At 53.4% G+C, this 16,121-nt stretch overlaps 7 protein-coding genes across 7 annotated transcripts; 1 reads left to right on the top strand and 6 right to left on the bottom strand.

Annotated features, from left to right (window-relative positions):
* Nucleotides 1-155: 155 nt before the first annotated feature.
* Nucleotides 156-962, bottom strand: PG985_004289 (uncharacterized protein; the record flags this gene model as incomplete). The annotated part of the gene is made up of 1 exon (XM_066824058.1): nucleotides 156-962. The coding sequence occupies one exon, from the start codon at nucleotides 960-962 to the stop codon at nucleotides 156-158; it is 807 nt and encodes a 268-aa protein (XP_066687218.1).
* Nucleotides 963-1,517: 555 nt separating this feature from the next.
* PG985_004288 (uncharacterized protein) lies at nucleotides 1,518-3,896 on the bottom strand (the record flags this gene model as incomplete). Its single annotated transcript, XM_066824057.1, has 9 exons — nucleotides 1,518-1,841; nucleotides 1,917-2,187; nucleotides 2,245-2,336; nucleotides 2,394-2,496; nucleotides 2,558-2,813; nucleotides 2,873-2,939; nucleotides 2,997-3,041; nucleotides 3,097-3,649; nucleotides 3,703-3,896. 9 exons carry the CDS (start codon nucleotides 3,894-3,896, stop codon nucleotides 1,518-1,520), a joined length of 1,905 nt encoding a protein of 634 aa, XP_066687217.1.
* A 942-nt stretch (nucleotides 3,897-4,838) lies between these two features.
* Nucleotides 4,839-6,591, top strand: PG985_004287 (uncharacterized protein; the record flags this gene model as incomplete). Its single annotated transcript, XM_066824056.1, has 4 exons — nucleotides 4,839-4,854; nucleotides 4,900-5,346; nucleotides 5,411-5,947; nucleotides 6,005-6,591. 4 exons carry the CDS (start codon nucleotides 4,839-4,841, stop codon nucleotides 6,589-6,591), a joined length of 1,587 nt encoding a protein of 528 aa, XP_066687216.1.
* Nucleotides 6,592-6,797: 206 nt separating this feature from the next.
* On the bottom strand, nucleotides 6,798-8,447 carry PG985_004286 (uncharacterized protein; the record flags this gene model as incomplete). The annotated part of the gene is made up of 1 exon (XM_066824055.1): nucleotides 6,798-8,447. One exon carries the CDS (start codon nucleotides 8,445-8,447, stop codon nucleotides 6,798-6,800), a length of 1,650 nt encoding a protein of 549 aa, XP_066687215.1.
* A 1,781-nt stretch (nucleotides 8,448-10,228) lies between these two features.
* On the bottom strand, nucleotides 10,229-10,912 carry PG985_004285 (uncharacterized protein; the record flags this gene model as incomplete). The annotated part of the gene is made up of 1 exon (XM_066824054.1): nucleotides 10,229-10,912. The coding sequence occupies one exon, from the start codon at nucleotides 10,910-10,912 to the stop codon at nucleotides 10,229-10,231; it is 684 nt and encodes a 227-aa protein (XP_066687214.1).
* A 758-nt stretch (nucleotides 10,913-11,670) lies between these two features.
* Nucleotides 11,671-12,075, bottom strand: PG985_004284 (uncharacterized protein; the record flags this gene model as incomplete). The annotated part of the gene is made up of 1 exon (XM_066824053.1): nucleotides 11,671-12,075. One exon carries the CDS (start codon nucleotides 12,073-12,075, stop codon nucleotides 11,671-11,673), a length of 405 nt encoding a protein of 134 aa, XP_066687213.1.
* A 2,073-nt stretch (nucleotides 12,076-14,148) lies between these two features.
* Nucleotides 14,149-15,958, bottom strand: PG985_004283 (uncharacterized protein; the record flags this gene model as incomplete). The annotated part of the gene is made up of 2 exons (XM_066824052.1): nucleotides 14,149-15,408; nucleotides 15,464-15,958. The coding sequence occupies 2 exons, from the start codon at nucleotides 15,956-15,958 to the stop codon at nucleotides 14,149-14,151; spliced, it is 1,755 nt and encodes a 584-aa protein (XP_066687212.1).
* Between the last annotated feature and the right edge of the window lie 163 nt (nucleotides 15,959-16,121).

The following is a 16,121-nucleotide window of genomic DNA, read 5'->3' as shown; positions in this document are numbered from 1 at the left end:
GCATCGTGCTCACCTTGTTTCTCGAGGGTTAGAAAAGGCAAGTAGTTAAGGCAATAAATACTTTCATGTATACCGTACGAGTGCACTATGACTAGTCCCGTGTTTGATATTGTCTCTGCCCCCTGAAGAATATGTAGTAAGGAAAGTAAAGCAGTTTATAACCTAGCGCGAGGTGTTTCACCCCTGGGTTGAATATCCGGCAACAACTGATTTCTACTGCTTTGGTCCTTGGCGCCCGTCTGCCTCCTTATATGGTGGCCTCGATTATACAAAGCCATCGGGAAGTGTCTGTCGTCGTCTCTCCAGAAGCCATTGCCGCTGATACTGCGTCTTTGGTACTGCGATACGCACGACTTCATCAGGTGTTCCACCTGCCTGTGCTCGGCCGTGTGTTTCTTCCACTTCGAGCGCAACGCGTTGAAGTCGTCTCCCACCAGCAGGTCCACCGTGCAGGTTCCCAGCAACAGCTCGTACGCCTCGATCGTGAGAAAGGGGCTGTACACCAACGTCCTTTCGTCGATGACACGCCCCGCCTCGCCCAGGTCCGCCGGCGACGTAGTCTTCAGCACTTGAACGCCCATGCTACGGAGAAGTGCTTCGTCTGCTTTTGTGAAACTGGGGTCCTGCGCGTAGATGTTGATTTCGGGGCAGCTCGCCGACCGCAGATATTCGGCTACGCCAAGCAACATGGCCAGCTGCTTCAACCGCCGCGGCTGGTCTTTGGACTTCTCGTAAAGACTGCCCAGACCTAATGACACAATTTTGGTAATAGCTGGTAGACTTTTGGCGCCTAGCAGCGCTTCTATCGAAGAAGACCAGCTGGACTGGTCGTATTGGAGCTTTGCTTCATCATATAGTCGTTGGATTTCCCCTTGTTGCTTGGGAGTTCTCTTGGGGTATTTTACGCTGTTTTCCGTCTTGTGCAGCCGTGGTTGGTAAACAAAACCAGGTGATTGAAGCATCGTGTAAGTGGAAGTGAATCTTGATTTCTGTATAGTAACAGTCCGGGTATCATGAATGTCAAATTAATTCTCTTCCACTTCCAGGAAAGCCCTTAGGGGCACCATCAAACATATATATATTTTGTTTGCATCATGTTATACGGAATGATGTTGTTGTCCAGACTTGCCAAATACTCTCTTGTTCCTCCGCGCCGATGCCCTATTCGGCCTTTTCGGGGCTACTCAGTAATCCTTTGGCGCTAGCAAATCAGGGGGCGGGCTGACTGTGCCCCCGGAACAATTACAAAGCAAAGCCGCATCGAATCTTACGCCGTTGACTCATTGTCATATATCTCACACAAGATAGATTAGTAAAAGAGCACAGGCAAGTAAGAGACCTTCTTTAATTCGGTTTCGCAACTAAAACGTTCGCATATTATAAGCCGTCGTCAAGTGGCTTCTTGGTTCCATAAGCACGCTTTGCCAAGGAATGATCAGAACAAAAATGGCCAACGTGCCGCAGGTCACCTTTTTGTCATTTGTAATCTATAACCGGAGGGGACAAAGACCACTTCCTCAATCCGTGTACTGAACATTGACGTCGCGCTCTACAGTGTTGCGTCCAACCCTCACGCTCCACTTTGGCTCCCCCTGAAACCTCATGGTAAGACTAATGTTATCCACCATCCGGACACCTGGAGCAATGAATTGCATCTCTTCCCATGGTACTTCGTACTCGCACCCAATTACACATAGCTGCTTGACGGTGTGGTCTTGTCTGACAGATGCCTCGGCTGTGTCGCTCACCAGGATGTTGAAGTAGGTCTTGGTGGCGTTTGCATCTTTGACGTATTCCGTGAAGTTGTGAGTAACAGGGTTCCGATCATGAACCGTGTCTCCCTAATTATCGCTGGGTCAGTTGGCAATGTTGGCTGGTCGATGATGGGCAGAGACGCAAAAAGTCGGTATGCTCACCTGTCTGAGGTACCACCGCATACGCCAGACCAGCTGGGTACCGTCACAATCTGTTGTTACTCTATCCCTAGAGACGTCTACTGGCGGAGATGCTCGGTATACAGGTACTCCGCTCTCTACTCCGTGATTGAATCGTGAGACCCGTGCAGAGATCTCAGGCAACCGGTGGAGAGTCTGCTTTCGTTTGTAGTCTTGGGATCCGGCAAAGTCTTTGCTGGAAAGAGTGTTGCGAAGCACGGATATGACCGCTCCCCGAGCCACAACGGACCATCTGTATAAATGATGTGTTAGAACAGGAGTACGTAGGGGTTGGGACTGTTGTCCTTACGCCCGAGTCGGCTGCAACACGTTCTGGTGCTCTTCCTGCAGTCTATTGTAGATGTACCTAGAGGAACCTAACCCACCGACGAGAAGGATTTTCTTGAACGTGTCAGCCAAACGGTCTAGTGATGCAGAGGTGTCCTAGGATTCCCTTACCTTCGGCTCCTTGTTGTGCTTTGTCCTGATCTCTCTCTTTTGGTCACTGATGAGCTGTTGAATACCCAGCAAGGTCGCATCATAGAAATGCCGAACTGTCTCTCTAAAAAGAATTGTAAGTTCTTGGACGCTTGGTTTCGTAAATTCCGGGTCCAGAAACCTACCCCTTGATTGAGTAGCTATCGCTCTGGCCCCGGACCCTCTTGAACTTGGAGAAGGCCTTCGCCGGTGGCCGGAGCATAAACTCCTTATTAACCTCCTTGCCAGTAAAGGCTCTCTTCATGGTGTACTCCCATTCTTCGGTCACAAAAATTCGAAACTCGTTCTTGGGTGCATGGCATTGGCTGAATCTTAGGCCCGATCTGTGCTGCATCCAGGCCTCGAAGGCATCATCAATCAAGAAGGCGCCGCAAAGCTTTCCTATAAGCTTGTCAATGCCGAGGACTACCAAGCCGTATAACAGCGAGATTGAGTTTTACCGTCCCCCTTTGCCGCTTCCTCCAAGCAAAAGGGCTCCAGTGATTTGACTCTGTAGTTGATGGTGTCCTTGTAGTTCAAGTAAGTGACATGGCTTTCAGGAAAAGGAGAGCATTGTCCACTTACCACAGTTCCACCACCACAATCACATACGACGAAGATCTCGCCGACCTAGTTGCTATTAGCTCACCATGTATCTACACTAAGATCGGCGACTGTAGCTCACGCTCGTCTCGGGGTACTTCTTTCTCTCGAAGAGTGTTGCCAGAGCGGCCGCCTCAGGTTCCTCCACGAGCTGTAATACGGTCTTTCCAATGGGTCGGTACTCCAGTATTCCGGCTCGTTGCGCTGCAGCCTTCATCTTCTCGCGTGCATACTGGGGCCATATCGCAGGCACCGTAATGGCCACTCGAAGCGGCAAAGCATCGATGTCGACTTGGACGCTGATTTCGCTCAGTGTGTGTTGCCAGATCTTGCGCAGGTAGTCTGCGATGAGGCCTATTACATCCATTGACCGTTCCTCTAGCCTCCATTTCGCGTCGTAGAGGTATTCGCAGCTCTTCAGGTCATATTTGGCGTCCCTGTCATTAAGAAGGAGAAGTTTGAACCACCTGATAGGCAACGCGTCCCGTGAGACCATGTATCCAAAGCTGTTGGTCGCTACATCGTAGATAGTCGGCACTTGGATCTCGTCCTTGTTTTGCGACTCGGCTGGCCAGTGACTGACTTCGTGTATCAGGTCGGGATCCTCAGAGTAAGCCCAGGACACTCCTGAGAACCTGGACCAGAGTCAGATCTGTTTAAACGTGTCTTGTGGGTTTGGACAACTCACGTAGTCCCGAAGTCGATGCCTATCGCAATGAATTTGTCCGAGGGCCTGCTGGGCATTCGAAGCCGGCTAGCGCTAGACTGCTGACCTGTTTTGTACCGGTTGGAAGATTGCGGTACAGGCGAGCCTTGCAGTTCTGCTATGCCAAAGTTGTATGGCTTGGCTGCGCTCCACCGAACTGTAGTGTTTTCAGGCATATTCACTACTTTTGGACAGACTGTGCTTTGGATTAGTTTGAGTATCCCAGGATCACCTTTCAGGCCCCAAGCATGCTGGAAATCACAACTGCTCACGGGTGTTCATAAATCAAAATGTAAGCTTGTGATCAGCTACGCCGCAACTCCCAGAGCCTTGCAAAGGGTGCCATCCTCGGAAATGGCAATGCCCCAAGCCAACTTACGGCTGCATATTGCCATAATTAGCCCAGGCTTGGACGAGTACGGCAAGCCTTAAATACCACCGACCACAATTATCGTATTTTCTCGGCTTGGCCAAGACCCATCACGACCTGCGTTCACGCCTTGTGGTGAAGCAAGCTTCTGGAATTTGAACCAATAGCTGGGCTCAAAAGCCGTCACATGTTGAGACAAATGCAGACATCCATGAGCTGGCGGCCCGACATCAATATCAACACGACTTGTGGCTGCAGGCACGACACTGCCCGCAAATAAGGAGCCAAGGAGCTATCAGAAGACTGGCACCAGCTGAAAGGTTAGCCGGGAATAAGAGCGCCATGTTTGAAAATTTCTCGAGAAGGTCAGCCACAAGTATAGATATATATGCGTAATAGATATAATTAGTAATACCCACACACACAGTATACATGCGAGGAAAAATTGATTACACACTCACCATAGAATACCTGAGGACGCACGGTGAGAGTTTCATCTGACTACTGGCCTGAAAGTATTCCACCAGGCTTCGACAATATTACAGGATTTCCCGATGCGCAGTACGCCGAACAACTCCCGTCTAAAAGTTCATCGGTCAGCGTCTCAAGATAATGAATGTGACAAGTTAGCCTTTCTTTGATTAAACGGTGGCGGACCGGCGTACTGCAAGAGGGTTGAGAAAACTGGCATCAGGTTGTGGAAACGTGCGAAGGACATAGATTCCGACACTGGGTGTCAATGGGCTGAATGTCCAAGCCTTCCAGTACGCTAGCAGCAGCCACCAACGCATGACAAACAACTTGCAAAGCCCCGAGACTTGCAAGAGTGGGCCATCGAGCTCAATCCGCCACGGAATCCCAAGACGTTTGGATGGGCTATGCGGCTCAAGGCTTCCAGGTTCGAAAGATCTTTCGAAAGCTCTCCGGCGAAACTATGCGTGGCGAACCAAACACCGGAGAGTATGGGCGGTATCCTGAGATAGGAGGACTTCCGTACGCCAAGGGTTCGTTCTTGGGGAGGAGAGTAAGGCCCCTCTTCAGGCGAAACACATCGAAACCAAACGCGAATGGCTTCGCCCTTTCCAAGGTTACGGCAGATCCCGGGACTAGAGGCAAAGATCCCACCGTCCGGCCCCTGACACCAGACGACTCATTGCATCCACCTGGGCCGTGGCCTGAACCGAACCCAGATTCTGGGGTCAAGCCTATGAGAGAAGACCGGCATATGTCTTCCATAACGGCCTCGAATTCGTCAAGTAAGCTGGCGGGCGAGCGCTTCCCATTCAAGCAAGGTCCCCCCGAGTCCCGTACGCACCACAGTGTCGCGCGGCTATGGCAGTTCGTCTCGAGACAGCCTGCCAAAAGAGCCGGACAATGCTCACGAGGAGCAAATCGCGGTCTTGCAGCACCAGGTCAGAAGCCTGAAATTGGAAATGGAGGATATGAAGGCATCCTACCAGGAAGGAATGCTCGAACAGGTGCAAACAATTGAGTGGCTACAGCGCAAGGTACAGGAGAAGGCGGGCCCGATTCGAACCCAGGTAATATCCGGCATCGGACTTTTACCAGACAGCGAGATCATCAGCAGATGGAGAAAACTCATGTGGGAATTAGGACAGATTGTGAGCAGTAATGTGGTTGAGCCATCGCCGTATCATACTCCGAGCAAGTTTAGGCCAGGCTTCCTACAAAAGATCACGCTACAGCCAGAGACGTTCCTTCATTCTAAAGAGGACCGCGTAGATTTGGTTCAAGCAGTCATCTGGGATCACCTGGCCAAGTTTGTGTTCACGTCACGAACCTGCCCTAGCCGAGGATACTGGGCCGGGGAACTCTGCGACAAATTCTATGACTTGAGTTTGTTCACCAGTCTATCACAACTCCTTGTCACCTAGGAACTAATGTCATATATAGATAAGAGTGTTGCTGGTAGCGGTCAGTGCGGAGATGCACATTACCACCTCTGGAGGAGCCAAACTGCGGCTCTCCTATCATCTTACGCAAAGCGAGACAACGTCAAAGCAAACGCATACGAAACCGTAGCCCGTATCCAAAAAGACCTGCGGGGCCTGCTCAAAACACGGGACCCCAGCCTAGTCCAACAGCTTTTCGACTTCATCCTGGAGGCCATCCAGCTCGACTCGGATCTGTCCCAGCAGATGGCGTCGTGGTTCTGCGAGTACCCGGGGGACAGCCGCCACGGCATCGAGTTCAACGACTTTGCGATGAAACCCGTGAACAACAACTTCGAAAAGGGCGCAACTTGCGTGACTCTAATCGTCGCCCCGGCGCTCATGAAGGCCGGAAACTCGGCAGGGAACCACTACGAGGCAGAGCAGCTAATGGTGGAGAGTGCGGTGTATCTAGGCAGTCCGTACTTGACAGACAAAAAGCCGACTGTGGTGGCACAGATGAGTTATCAAGATCAAAAGAGAGCTGCAAGATCTGCAAAAGACACCCAGGACAAATCATTCAGCAAACGGAGGAGCTTCTGGGCATAGGGAACTAAGCAATATAGGTTCGTTTTTATTCGTCAGGGAAACGATGTGGATAATTTCAACATTGCATTCATTAATCTTCAAAGCGTGTGACTTTCATATTTGTAAATATATAGTATACAAGAAGTTATTTCGTCACAGAAGCCAAACAACTGGTTACCCCTGCCCCCAAACAGTAGCACCTAAAAATAATTCACCATTTTCTCTGCTTAGGTAGTGGCGTTGTAAGAAACACAAGACCACGAATCGGCGCTGTTGGCGTCGCCGCCCATGAACTTGTTCATGGTCGGCCAGCGGCAGTGGTGCCGGGCAAAGGCGACCTCGCCGCCCTGGGTATCGTTGACGAAGGCGGTGCCGGTGAGGAAGTCGGGGGCCTGGTCCTGCTCGACCCAGCGGACGAGGTCCATGAGCACGCTCTGGTCGGCCTGGCCGGGGAAGGCAAGCTGCTTCTTCTGGTTGCCGATGTAGTGGGCGCCCGGCCCGCCGCTGCAGTGGCCCATGCCCGAGATGCGGAAGAAGCGGTAGAAGGCGTCGAGCTCGGCTGGCTCCTGCTTCAGCGCCGCGCGCACGCTCTCGTAGTACCGCGGCGAGTTGTCGCTGCTGATGATGGCATCCATGGTGCCGTGATAGTGCAGCAGCTTGCCGCCGCGGTCCCGGAAGGCCGAAATGTCCGCCTTGGTCGTCGCGATGCCGGCCGGGTTCAGCGTGTCGGACAGGGCCCACAGGTCCGGCGTGAACTTGCTCAGGTCGAAGTTGGGGTCCGCCATGACCACGTACTTGATCCAGTCTGCCTTGTCGCTCGGCTGCCCGTTGTAGTACGAGTTGAAGGCCCCGGCTGCCTCGCTGCCCGGCTGCATCCGGGGATACAACACGGTGCCGTTGGGCGCCTTCATGTCGCTAAAGATGGTGTTGACCGTGTTGACTTGCTTGTCCGTCAGGCAGGCGCCGGCCGGCGCGGCTCCATTGCCGCACAGGAGACCGTCAGCTTTGTACCGGCACAGGTCGGGCGCCTCGAGGATGCCGTCGATGTTGCCGTCGAGTGCGTCGCACTGGCTCAGCATGTCCTTGTGCACGACGTTCCACAGGTCCTGGCTCACGAAGGTATCGCTCGTGTTCGAGCCTGTTACCGGCAGGAAGTGGGCACTCCAGGTGTTAAGGTTGTTAAAGTTCATGGCCGGGGCGCCAGCGGAGACGCCATCAAACAGGTCGGGGAAGTCCTGCACCATCTTCATGCCCTGCCTGCCGCCGGTGGAGCAGCCGAGGTAGTAGCTCTTGGTGTGGGCCTTGCCGTAAAAGGCCTTGGACACGTCCTTGCCTACTACGACGCCGGTTTCAATGGCGCGCCAGGCGAAGTCTGTGACGACCTCGGGCTTCTTGTACAAGGGCAGCCCGCTCATGCCGTCGTGGCCGTTGTTGGTGGCCACGGCGGCAAAGCCCAGCGAGGCCGTCCACTCGACGTCGTCATACTGGACGCAGCCACCGAGGCCGCCGTTGCCTGTGCTGAGAAACCGGCCAGTCCAGTTCTGGGGAAGCCAGGCTTCGAAGTGGAGTCCGGAGGTGCTCGAAGTGGTGATGTTGGCCTGGACTCGGCACAGAGGCACCGACACGAGCTGTGAGGGTCTGCTACAGGACGGGTCGGCATTGGGGAATTGCAGCGTGGTGTTGGCGGCAACGAAATCGGCAGAGACGAAGGTGCTGTTGGCGATCTGAACCTGTTGGGAAAACGCTTTGCATGCCTCGGCGAACTGTTCCGTGGTGGTTGTGTTGGTCAGAGGCGCCTCAGCTAACAGGTTTTGGCCATTTGCAGAGACGGCGGCCGCCGCGACGACGCCGGCAACCCGGGTTCCAGACACTCTCATCTTCGGACGAACTTTAAACAGAGCGGGCTACTGTATGCGGTAGGGGCCTAGGAGGGAGATGATCGTATTGGAAAAGCTTGTTTCAATGCTGGGCCGCCAAGCAGGGTTTTATATCCTTCATTCCGAGCCGAGCCGGTCCCAAGCACGGCTTAGCTTACATAAGGGGCCTCGACGTCTCGTGGCTATGTTGGGATGAACATCGGGAAATTTTTGCTTGATGCAACGCTGGATCGTGAATTTATACCTCGGCATCACCTTCTTTTGTTTCATATGTCGGCAGTAAAGCATGGAGGTAACTTGGCCCCACGTCCTTTGCAACTCTAATCCGCAAGTGGACTGGAGATACCCACAATTGCGGCATATAAGAGGCACGAGCGAGTCGGGCTATGAGACCGTCCTTCCGGGTAGTACGATGTACGATGCGCATTGCATAGCCAGCCCCTGGAAGAATGTTTACCAATCACACTGCATTACCAATTATGCACGTGCTTTCTGGAACATGCCGCTGCGGAACGTGTTGATGACCGGCTGCAACACTATTGACAATGCTGCTTGGATACTCGGTAACATGCATGGCTGGCCCTTGTTCAATCCATGTAGATCACCAAGCCAACCAGGACGAGGGAGAACTATCAGCCGTTTATGTTGCACGGGCTGAACGGCAAGTTACGACCATTCCACATTGTACATAGTAGTAAGCAATATGTCATTAAGTGACTAAGCCGCGTCTGGCATGCTTGGCATCGCTTCATCCAATCACGAAAGGCTTGTCAAAACATCACCATATGCAGCTTAATCCAACCTCACCGTTGGGCCTTATACGGGTGCTCTAACGAAATTCCGTAAGCCATCTTGACTAGTGACTATCGATACTAGATTTAGAGTTCAATATATTGGCAGATCAGGCCTGGGGTTAAAATACAAATAGACAACAAATAGGCTCGGCCCGCCACGTCTTCTTTTGCCTACACAGCAAGTATGCATAACGACCAAGATAACCAATAGAGGCTATGGGACATGGGTCGTAGTTTCCAAGCTGACGACAACTTGTGATCCACTCCAATGTTACCCCCTTCAGCCACAACTTCACGATACAGAGAGATGGTCTCCCTGGAAGCCTTGTAAAGGCCTGTCTCGGAGCTTTCTCCGTGGTCTTCCGTGAGGCCTCCCCCAAAACCTTCTCGGAAACCTCTTTTCGGGACGAGCGGTCCCTTTCAGCTCACTGGGGAAGCCTGGTCCAGCAGCATCAGGGTTCGTTGTCCGAGAATTGACATGAACTCTGTGGTCTCTTAGGTAAACGATATGGCTTCTGGTGCAACATTGGGGGCCATGTAACGCTAGATGGAGGGCCTTGGTGCTCTCTATGAGAATTGGCGATGACCTTGTAACCTGTTGATCCATTTGTCATTATTCTGAAAATTATGATATTATGACGTTTATTAGGGCACGTCGTATCCAATTTGTCACCTATTCTAACGCAGCACTATGGTTTTATAGATGAACTTCTTTTTATCTTTTTTTTTTTTTTTTTTTCATTCTGTTTCCTTTTCCTTTTCCTTTCTTCTCTCTCGATTTATACCAAGGATTTCGGGTAGAGACACAAGACTGGCGAAGAACAGGCTACCTCACAATATAAACTTGAAAAGAAGCCATTATACCTGTATAATCAATACCTCCGAAACTCTTGCAAGCATTCCAACAACCAAATATTGGATCGGTACCGGCTTCTGAAACAACAAGGGCAAGAGACACGCGAGTCACCGTTGGTAGCCGACCGGCAACTACTGCTGGGAAGGTTTAGTTTGAGGGGAAGAGGGCTTCCCTAGGCTATCTGCTGGTGCATGTGGCGCCTTATGATCGGCGTTATCTGTCGCCTCGGTAGCCTTTGGCCACGGCCACAGGCCCTGAAGCGGGATGTCGTAAATGGTGTTGATGAAAACACTCGGGTAACGACGGTCGAATCGGTAAATCTGCTGCCCCTCCACGGCCCAAGCGCTAGCTGCAGTAACGTGCTGATGGGAAAGTTCCCATGGATGCATGTCAGCCAGGCTCCGGATGTCGCCCGCCAGGCAAGCCATGTGCGCCACCCACCGGGGCGGCTCTTGTAGGTCGCGGAAATAGTAGTGGCGGGTATATGGCCATCGAGCTTGAATTTCTGTGTCCGAGATTGTGTCTGCTGTGTGCTCCATGTAGCCGTCCTCGTGGGAGACGTTCTCCGGTCCAATAAACAGCCCCAGCTTCATCATCTCGGGGACGTTGCCGCACTTGACGTAGAGCACGCCAAGCCAGGCTTGGCTCTCCATCGGCTCGCCCGGGGATGGACCGAGGTTCATCTTGATAGACAGTCCGCCGGGGTGGTCATGGTAGAAGGCACCGGCAGTTGCGGGGAGTGCTGGCCGAGACGTGGAATGGCACAACTCTTCGTACGAGGGGGGGTCGCTGGGGGTCAAGAGGCTCAGCTGCATGTTGGCTATGGCGTTGATGCGTGGTGTATACAGGAGATAATGATGGTTGAGCAAGTGTAGGAAGTCTTGACTGGAAGGAGATAAAAAGTCAGGAACAGAAATTCTATTATACAGTTTTATGCTATCTCTACTGGGTATATCTCCGACGCGAGGTGCCGTAAGGTTTACCAGAGATGGATCATTAGGTATTAAACTTTCCAACTTGCTCAGAACGCCACAAGGACTACGTGGCTGGGTAGATTGAGCACGTAAACTCGGCAGGGTGCCACGCCAAAGCTCACCTTTAAAACGATCCTAGTAAGATAAACTACGAAGCTGGATCGCCCAAAGCAAAAGACAATACAGTACCGATGGGCATCGATATGCCGAATCATGCGAGACAGAGAAGCCCAGGGTAGAGTACCGTCGCTCGAGTAGAAACAGGGAATTGAACTATAGTATAGATCGACCTTGTAGCAGGTGAGAATGCAACATTTGCCGGGTGGGACCCGTCATTTGACAACAAAGCGCGGTTGACAGACGTAAAGGGGCTAGCAAAAGACCCATGCCATAAAACTCCATCCTCTGGAATGCACCATGACCAAAAACGGGAACAGGGGCACGCGACACGCGACACGCGGCTCCTAGGCCGACGCCTGCTTGCGGCCTCCTCCAAAAACCCTTTTCCCCGACTCCGCAACAGCACCCCGTGTTCCTCCTCGTGGTCGTGGCGCGGCGGACCAGGTGCTACCTCCATCCCCTCCTTGCTGTGACGTAGACTACGTGGCCGCGATGGTTGTCCCATTGCGCCCAGGAGTCGGAAGGGCACCTGATCGGAGCGCCCAGGCCTTGCCATTGCCAAGGTCGGAACGGGATCGCTTGTCTGCGGCCTGGCAATGCAGACACACGAGAAGATGCTCTTGACCATCGATTCCAATCCAGTTGATGTGTTTATCGCTCGCATCGCCGCAGACGACACAAATCTTGACATAAAATGGAAACTCGGGGCTGGCAGCCTGTCCAGCGTCTTCAACTATCATGGGCGTAGGTGGCCTCCGGGCAGGGGCTGCCGGGGGAGGGTCTGGGATGCTGGCGGTGTGATGCGAGCCGATGCCCAGGGTCTGCATAAACGGCTGTGTCGGGGACGGCCGCGACGAGAGCGAAGACGTGAGCTTGTCGTCCATACGAGCCGCGGGAGAAGATATCTTATGCTAGAACAGATAGCTAGGTTACTAACAGGCAACACCAGGGAAGGTAACTTTTACTTACATCTACCACGGAGCTGGGGCGGCCAAGTCGCGTCTCGTGAAGGCTGGATACAAGTTAGCTACTGTAGTCGCGCAGCATAACCGGAAGGACATCTTCTTACCTGACGGGCACTTGGACTCGCTGCGGACGGTCCAATGTGGTTACTGCCCTCTGCGGATGAAAGAATCACGGGACGACGACCACTTCTGCGAGCACGCTTGCGAGGCGCCACGGGATCATCGCTCTCGTCATCTGCGTCATCGGCCACATCTTTGTGGCCGTGGGGCTGCACTGCACTGGGGCCACTCGGCCGTATCTTAGCCGGGCGCGCCAGCGGACACATGCTGGGTTCAGTGGAGTTTCGAGCTGCCTGGGACCTCGCGTGAGACTTGGGTCTGGGGGCCGCCGATGTGGTACGCGAAGAGATAGGCAAAAAGGGGAGCCTGGTTTGTTTCAAAGCCGTAGTCTATACAAAAAGATGGTATGTTAGCAGAAGCGAGCAGTGCATAAAGGAAAGTGAGCCTACTTGCCTTGGGGATCGGCGTCGCTTTAGACCGGCCGGCCAACCGAGCCTGCCTAGGTGCATTGGTCTGGGATAGGAGGGTTAAAATGCTGTGACGGGAGGATAGAGAGACGGAAGAGCTACCTCTAGCGCAGAAAGCTCATTAGTGGAAGGCTCATCTGTGGACGGCTCCGGCGACGCGTCCGAGCTGGAGACCTCGAAGGAACTGTCGTGGTCATGGCTCGAATCGGCAGGGTATTGGTGATATCAATATGTGGCTTTCGTAGATGCAGCACGAGCATTAGAGAAAGTCAGCGCCATCGTCGTGCAGGCACAAGGGAGACGCATGAGGGCTGGGCAGTACCTGGGACGCTTCCCCTCAAGCAGCATGTCGGATGGCTAACAGCGGAGAGCAAATGGCTAGCCAGCACTGGTGGAGGGTGAAAGAAAAACGGCTCACAGCATGATATCCGTCGAGAGGTGTTCCTATACAAGAAAGAACACTTCAAATGCGATACCAAAGTTATTGTTGCTCGCGGGTCTTGGGCGAAGTCGTAATATATGAAGCGATGCAGTAGACGACTTTCGGTGTTTATTCCATGTTGTCCATGTTTCCCATGAGGGATGGAGTAACCGCTTACCCGAGAAATTTCATTGTTCCCTCTTGAGACATCCAATTCACTCCAAAAGTAGGTAGCTAAGTACGAGTGAAGGGGATGCGGCTCTGCTTGCCCGGGGAAGCGTGAGATTTCGCCGTTGAGGTACGGCCCTGGGACAAGGCAGTTAGCAACAAGACGGGAATGGGAAATCAAGAGACAATATATAGAGCAATCGGGCCAAGGTGGCGTTGGCTAGTAGCTAAAAGGATGAGGTGAATAAAGAACAGACTGCGTGAGAAATGAAAAAGAGCTCGGAATACGTGATATAGATTACGGAAGGTGGCACCTCGGCGATTGCAGAGAGGTCATTATGTATGGAATTCAACCACAAGGTATTTTAGGCGGGGAGGGAGCGAGACTGCGAGAAGGGTGGCGGGGTGACAAATGTCAAGCTAAACATGATGGAAGCTGACAGGGAATGCATGTAACTTCCTAAATAGTGTAGATAGTATGCAAATAGGGTAGAAAATAAACCCCCAGCTTGATCATCCGCGATCAGGAGTCACGACACATTGAAAGGAAGGCACTATTAGATAGAAGCTCTCAAGAAGGTGAGACGTTAGAATCTATGATGTAAAACCTAGATAATAGAGAGAACTGAACATGGGCAGTTGGGTGAGACACAGGCACGATATATTGGAACAATCATGAAGAAAAACAATCACCGAAGAGAGTTGGCTAATACATAGGCTCGATGACACGAAGAGAATTTAGATTAAAATACTAGTATTCTTTCTATTCAAGCCTACCGTCTATTCAAAATGCTATGTTCTAAAGATATATCCATCCTAAATAGGGGTATTATGCCAAAGCCAATCGCAAACACGCACCCCCTTCAACCCCTCTACTCACTGAACCACAGCAAGCCTCACAAAGCACTTAGCCGGCTTAGTCGTCAGCGTATCCACCGCATCAAAGGAGTTCAGCTCATCGGGCAGGGCTCCAAACTCAAAGTTCCACACGATCAGCGTCATCAGGATCCGGAGCTGCAGGTAGGCGAGCCGGCGGCCGAAGCAGCCCCGGATGCCCAGGCTGAAGGCGAGCATGGGCCCGGCCTGCGAGTCGAAGGACTGCTGCTGCGTGCCTTCCTCGGCCTTGAGCCACCGTTCGGGGACGAAGCTGGCGGCGTCGGTCTCATCCCAGGTGCCGCGCATGTGCTTGTGGGACTGGGAAGACGGGCTGCGCTGGGACTCCTCGATCGCGAAGGCCGGCGCGGTGAAGCCGGGGCCGGTGATGGGCAGGAAGATCTGGGTGCCCTTGGGGACGTGGTGGCCGAGGATGGTGGTGTCGACAGTGGCGGTGCGGAACAGGGTTTGGACGGGGCCGGTGACGCGGAGGATCTCCTCGACGACAGCATCCAGGTAGGGTACTTGGGTCTTGATGATCTCGGCGAAGGTGGGATGGCGACCCTCACTCACGGCATCTACATAGGCAGCACGAAGAGACTCCCGGAGAGTGGTCTGGACGCGCTGATCCGCAGCCAGATGCTTGAGGCCCCACTGCAGGGAGGTAGAGCTGGTCTCGTGGCCGGCGCCGATGTAGCCGTACAGCTCGTCGTACATGGAGGGCGAGTTGAACACGGGCGCACGGTCGGCCTTCTTGGCAGAAGCCAGCTCACGCTGCATCATGTGATCCAGGGCGGACTTGACTTCGGCCCCGGCTTTCATACGCTGCACGCCCAGGGAGACCTGTCGGTCCAGCATGGCGAACTTGGCGGCGTAAGCTTCCTTCATGGCTGGCTTCCGGTTGTTGATCTTATGGAACAAGGCCGGGAAGGGTTGGGTGGCAGCAGCTCCGACGGCTTCTTGTTGGGTACCATGTGCCCTCAGATCCACGTTGGGCTTGTTCTCGGGGAAGACGAAAGGTTCATCCAGTCCGGCGGAGGCGGCATCTTGCGCATTGGAAGCAGTGGAGCGTACCAGGTCGGTGTACAGGGCAGTCATGCTTTGGTCATCACCCTCGCCGAGGGCGACTACCTTGATGATATCGAACGTCATGGTGTGGAGGTCATCCTCAGCCCTGAAAGGCCGGCCAGCGGCCACTTGAGCCTTCAGCTTCCAGAGCTCGATGAATTTCATGGCGTTATTGTAGATCTCGGGCCCAGAAACCTAGCATATGTCATTAATGGAGTGGGTCGGCCAAAGAGCTTGGGGGCTAACATACGGTGTTCAAGAACTGAGGAGTCATCAAATCCTTGACGAGCTCTCTGTTCGCCTTGAACTGGGGATTCGCCGTGGCCATGGCGATATGATGCCACGGGACGATACCAGCGAAGTTCTCTAGATGACGGGGGCCACGGTCGAACTCCTTGCCTCTCCGGAGCAGGATATCCTGGGCCTCCCTGAAGTCGGACAGGATCAGAACGGGCTTGGAGAGGGGCGCTATGAAGGCCTGGACGAGGGGGCTGTTGTGCTTGACAGTCTGCAGATTGAACCAAGCCCGCGGCCGGCCGCCCTCCTTCTTGATCTGCTGGAGCTCGGCCGCATCGCCGAGGAGGGTCTTCACCGCGTCCTGGTTGTAAGGGATGCCGGGCAGAGGCTTCGGCAGGGCCCACTGGTAGGCGAGGTACAGGGCCGAGAGCACGCCGACGATAACGGCGCTCGCCGCGAAGGGCAGACGCGCGAACGGATAAGTAAGATCCAGCGCGGCGGTAGACATGATGGCGACTGACTCAAGACACTGGCTGGTTCATTCCAAAATCCAGAAGGACCGCAACGTACACATTTGGGAAAGAGCACGAAGGGGAAGCGCTAAAGACGGGAGAGCGGTCCCATTTGAACTCAGCGGTCCCTCGGTATCTCGATTAGCAAATATGGGGAGA

The sequence above is a fragment of the Apiospora marii genome (assembly GCF_038362585.1).
Source record: "Apiospora marii strain CBS 49790 chromosome Unknown utg000003l_segment0_segment0, whole genome shotgun sequence".
NCBI lineage: Eukaryota > Fungi > Ascomycota > Sordariomycetes > Amphisphaeriales > Apiosporaceae > Apiospora > Apiospora marii.
This window is presented reverse-complemented; position numbering and strand designations above follow the sequence as displayed.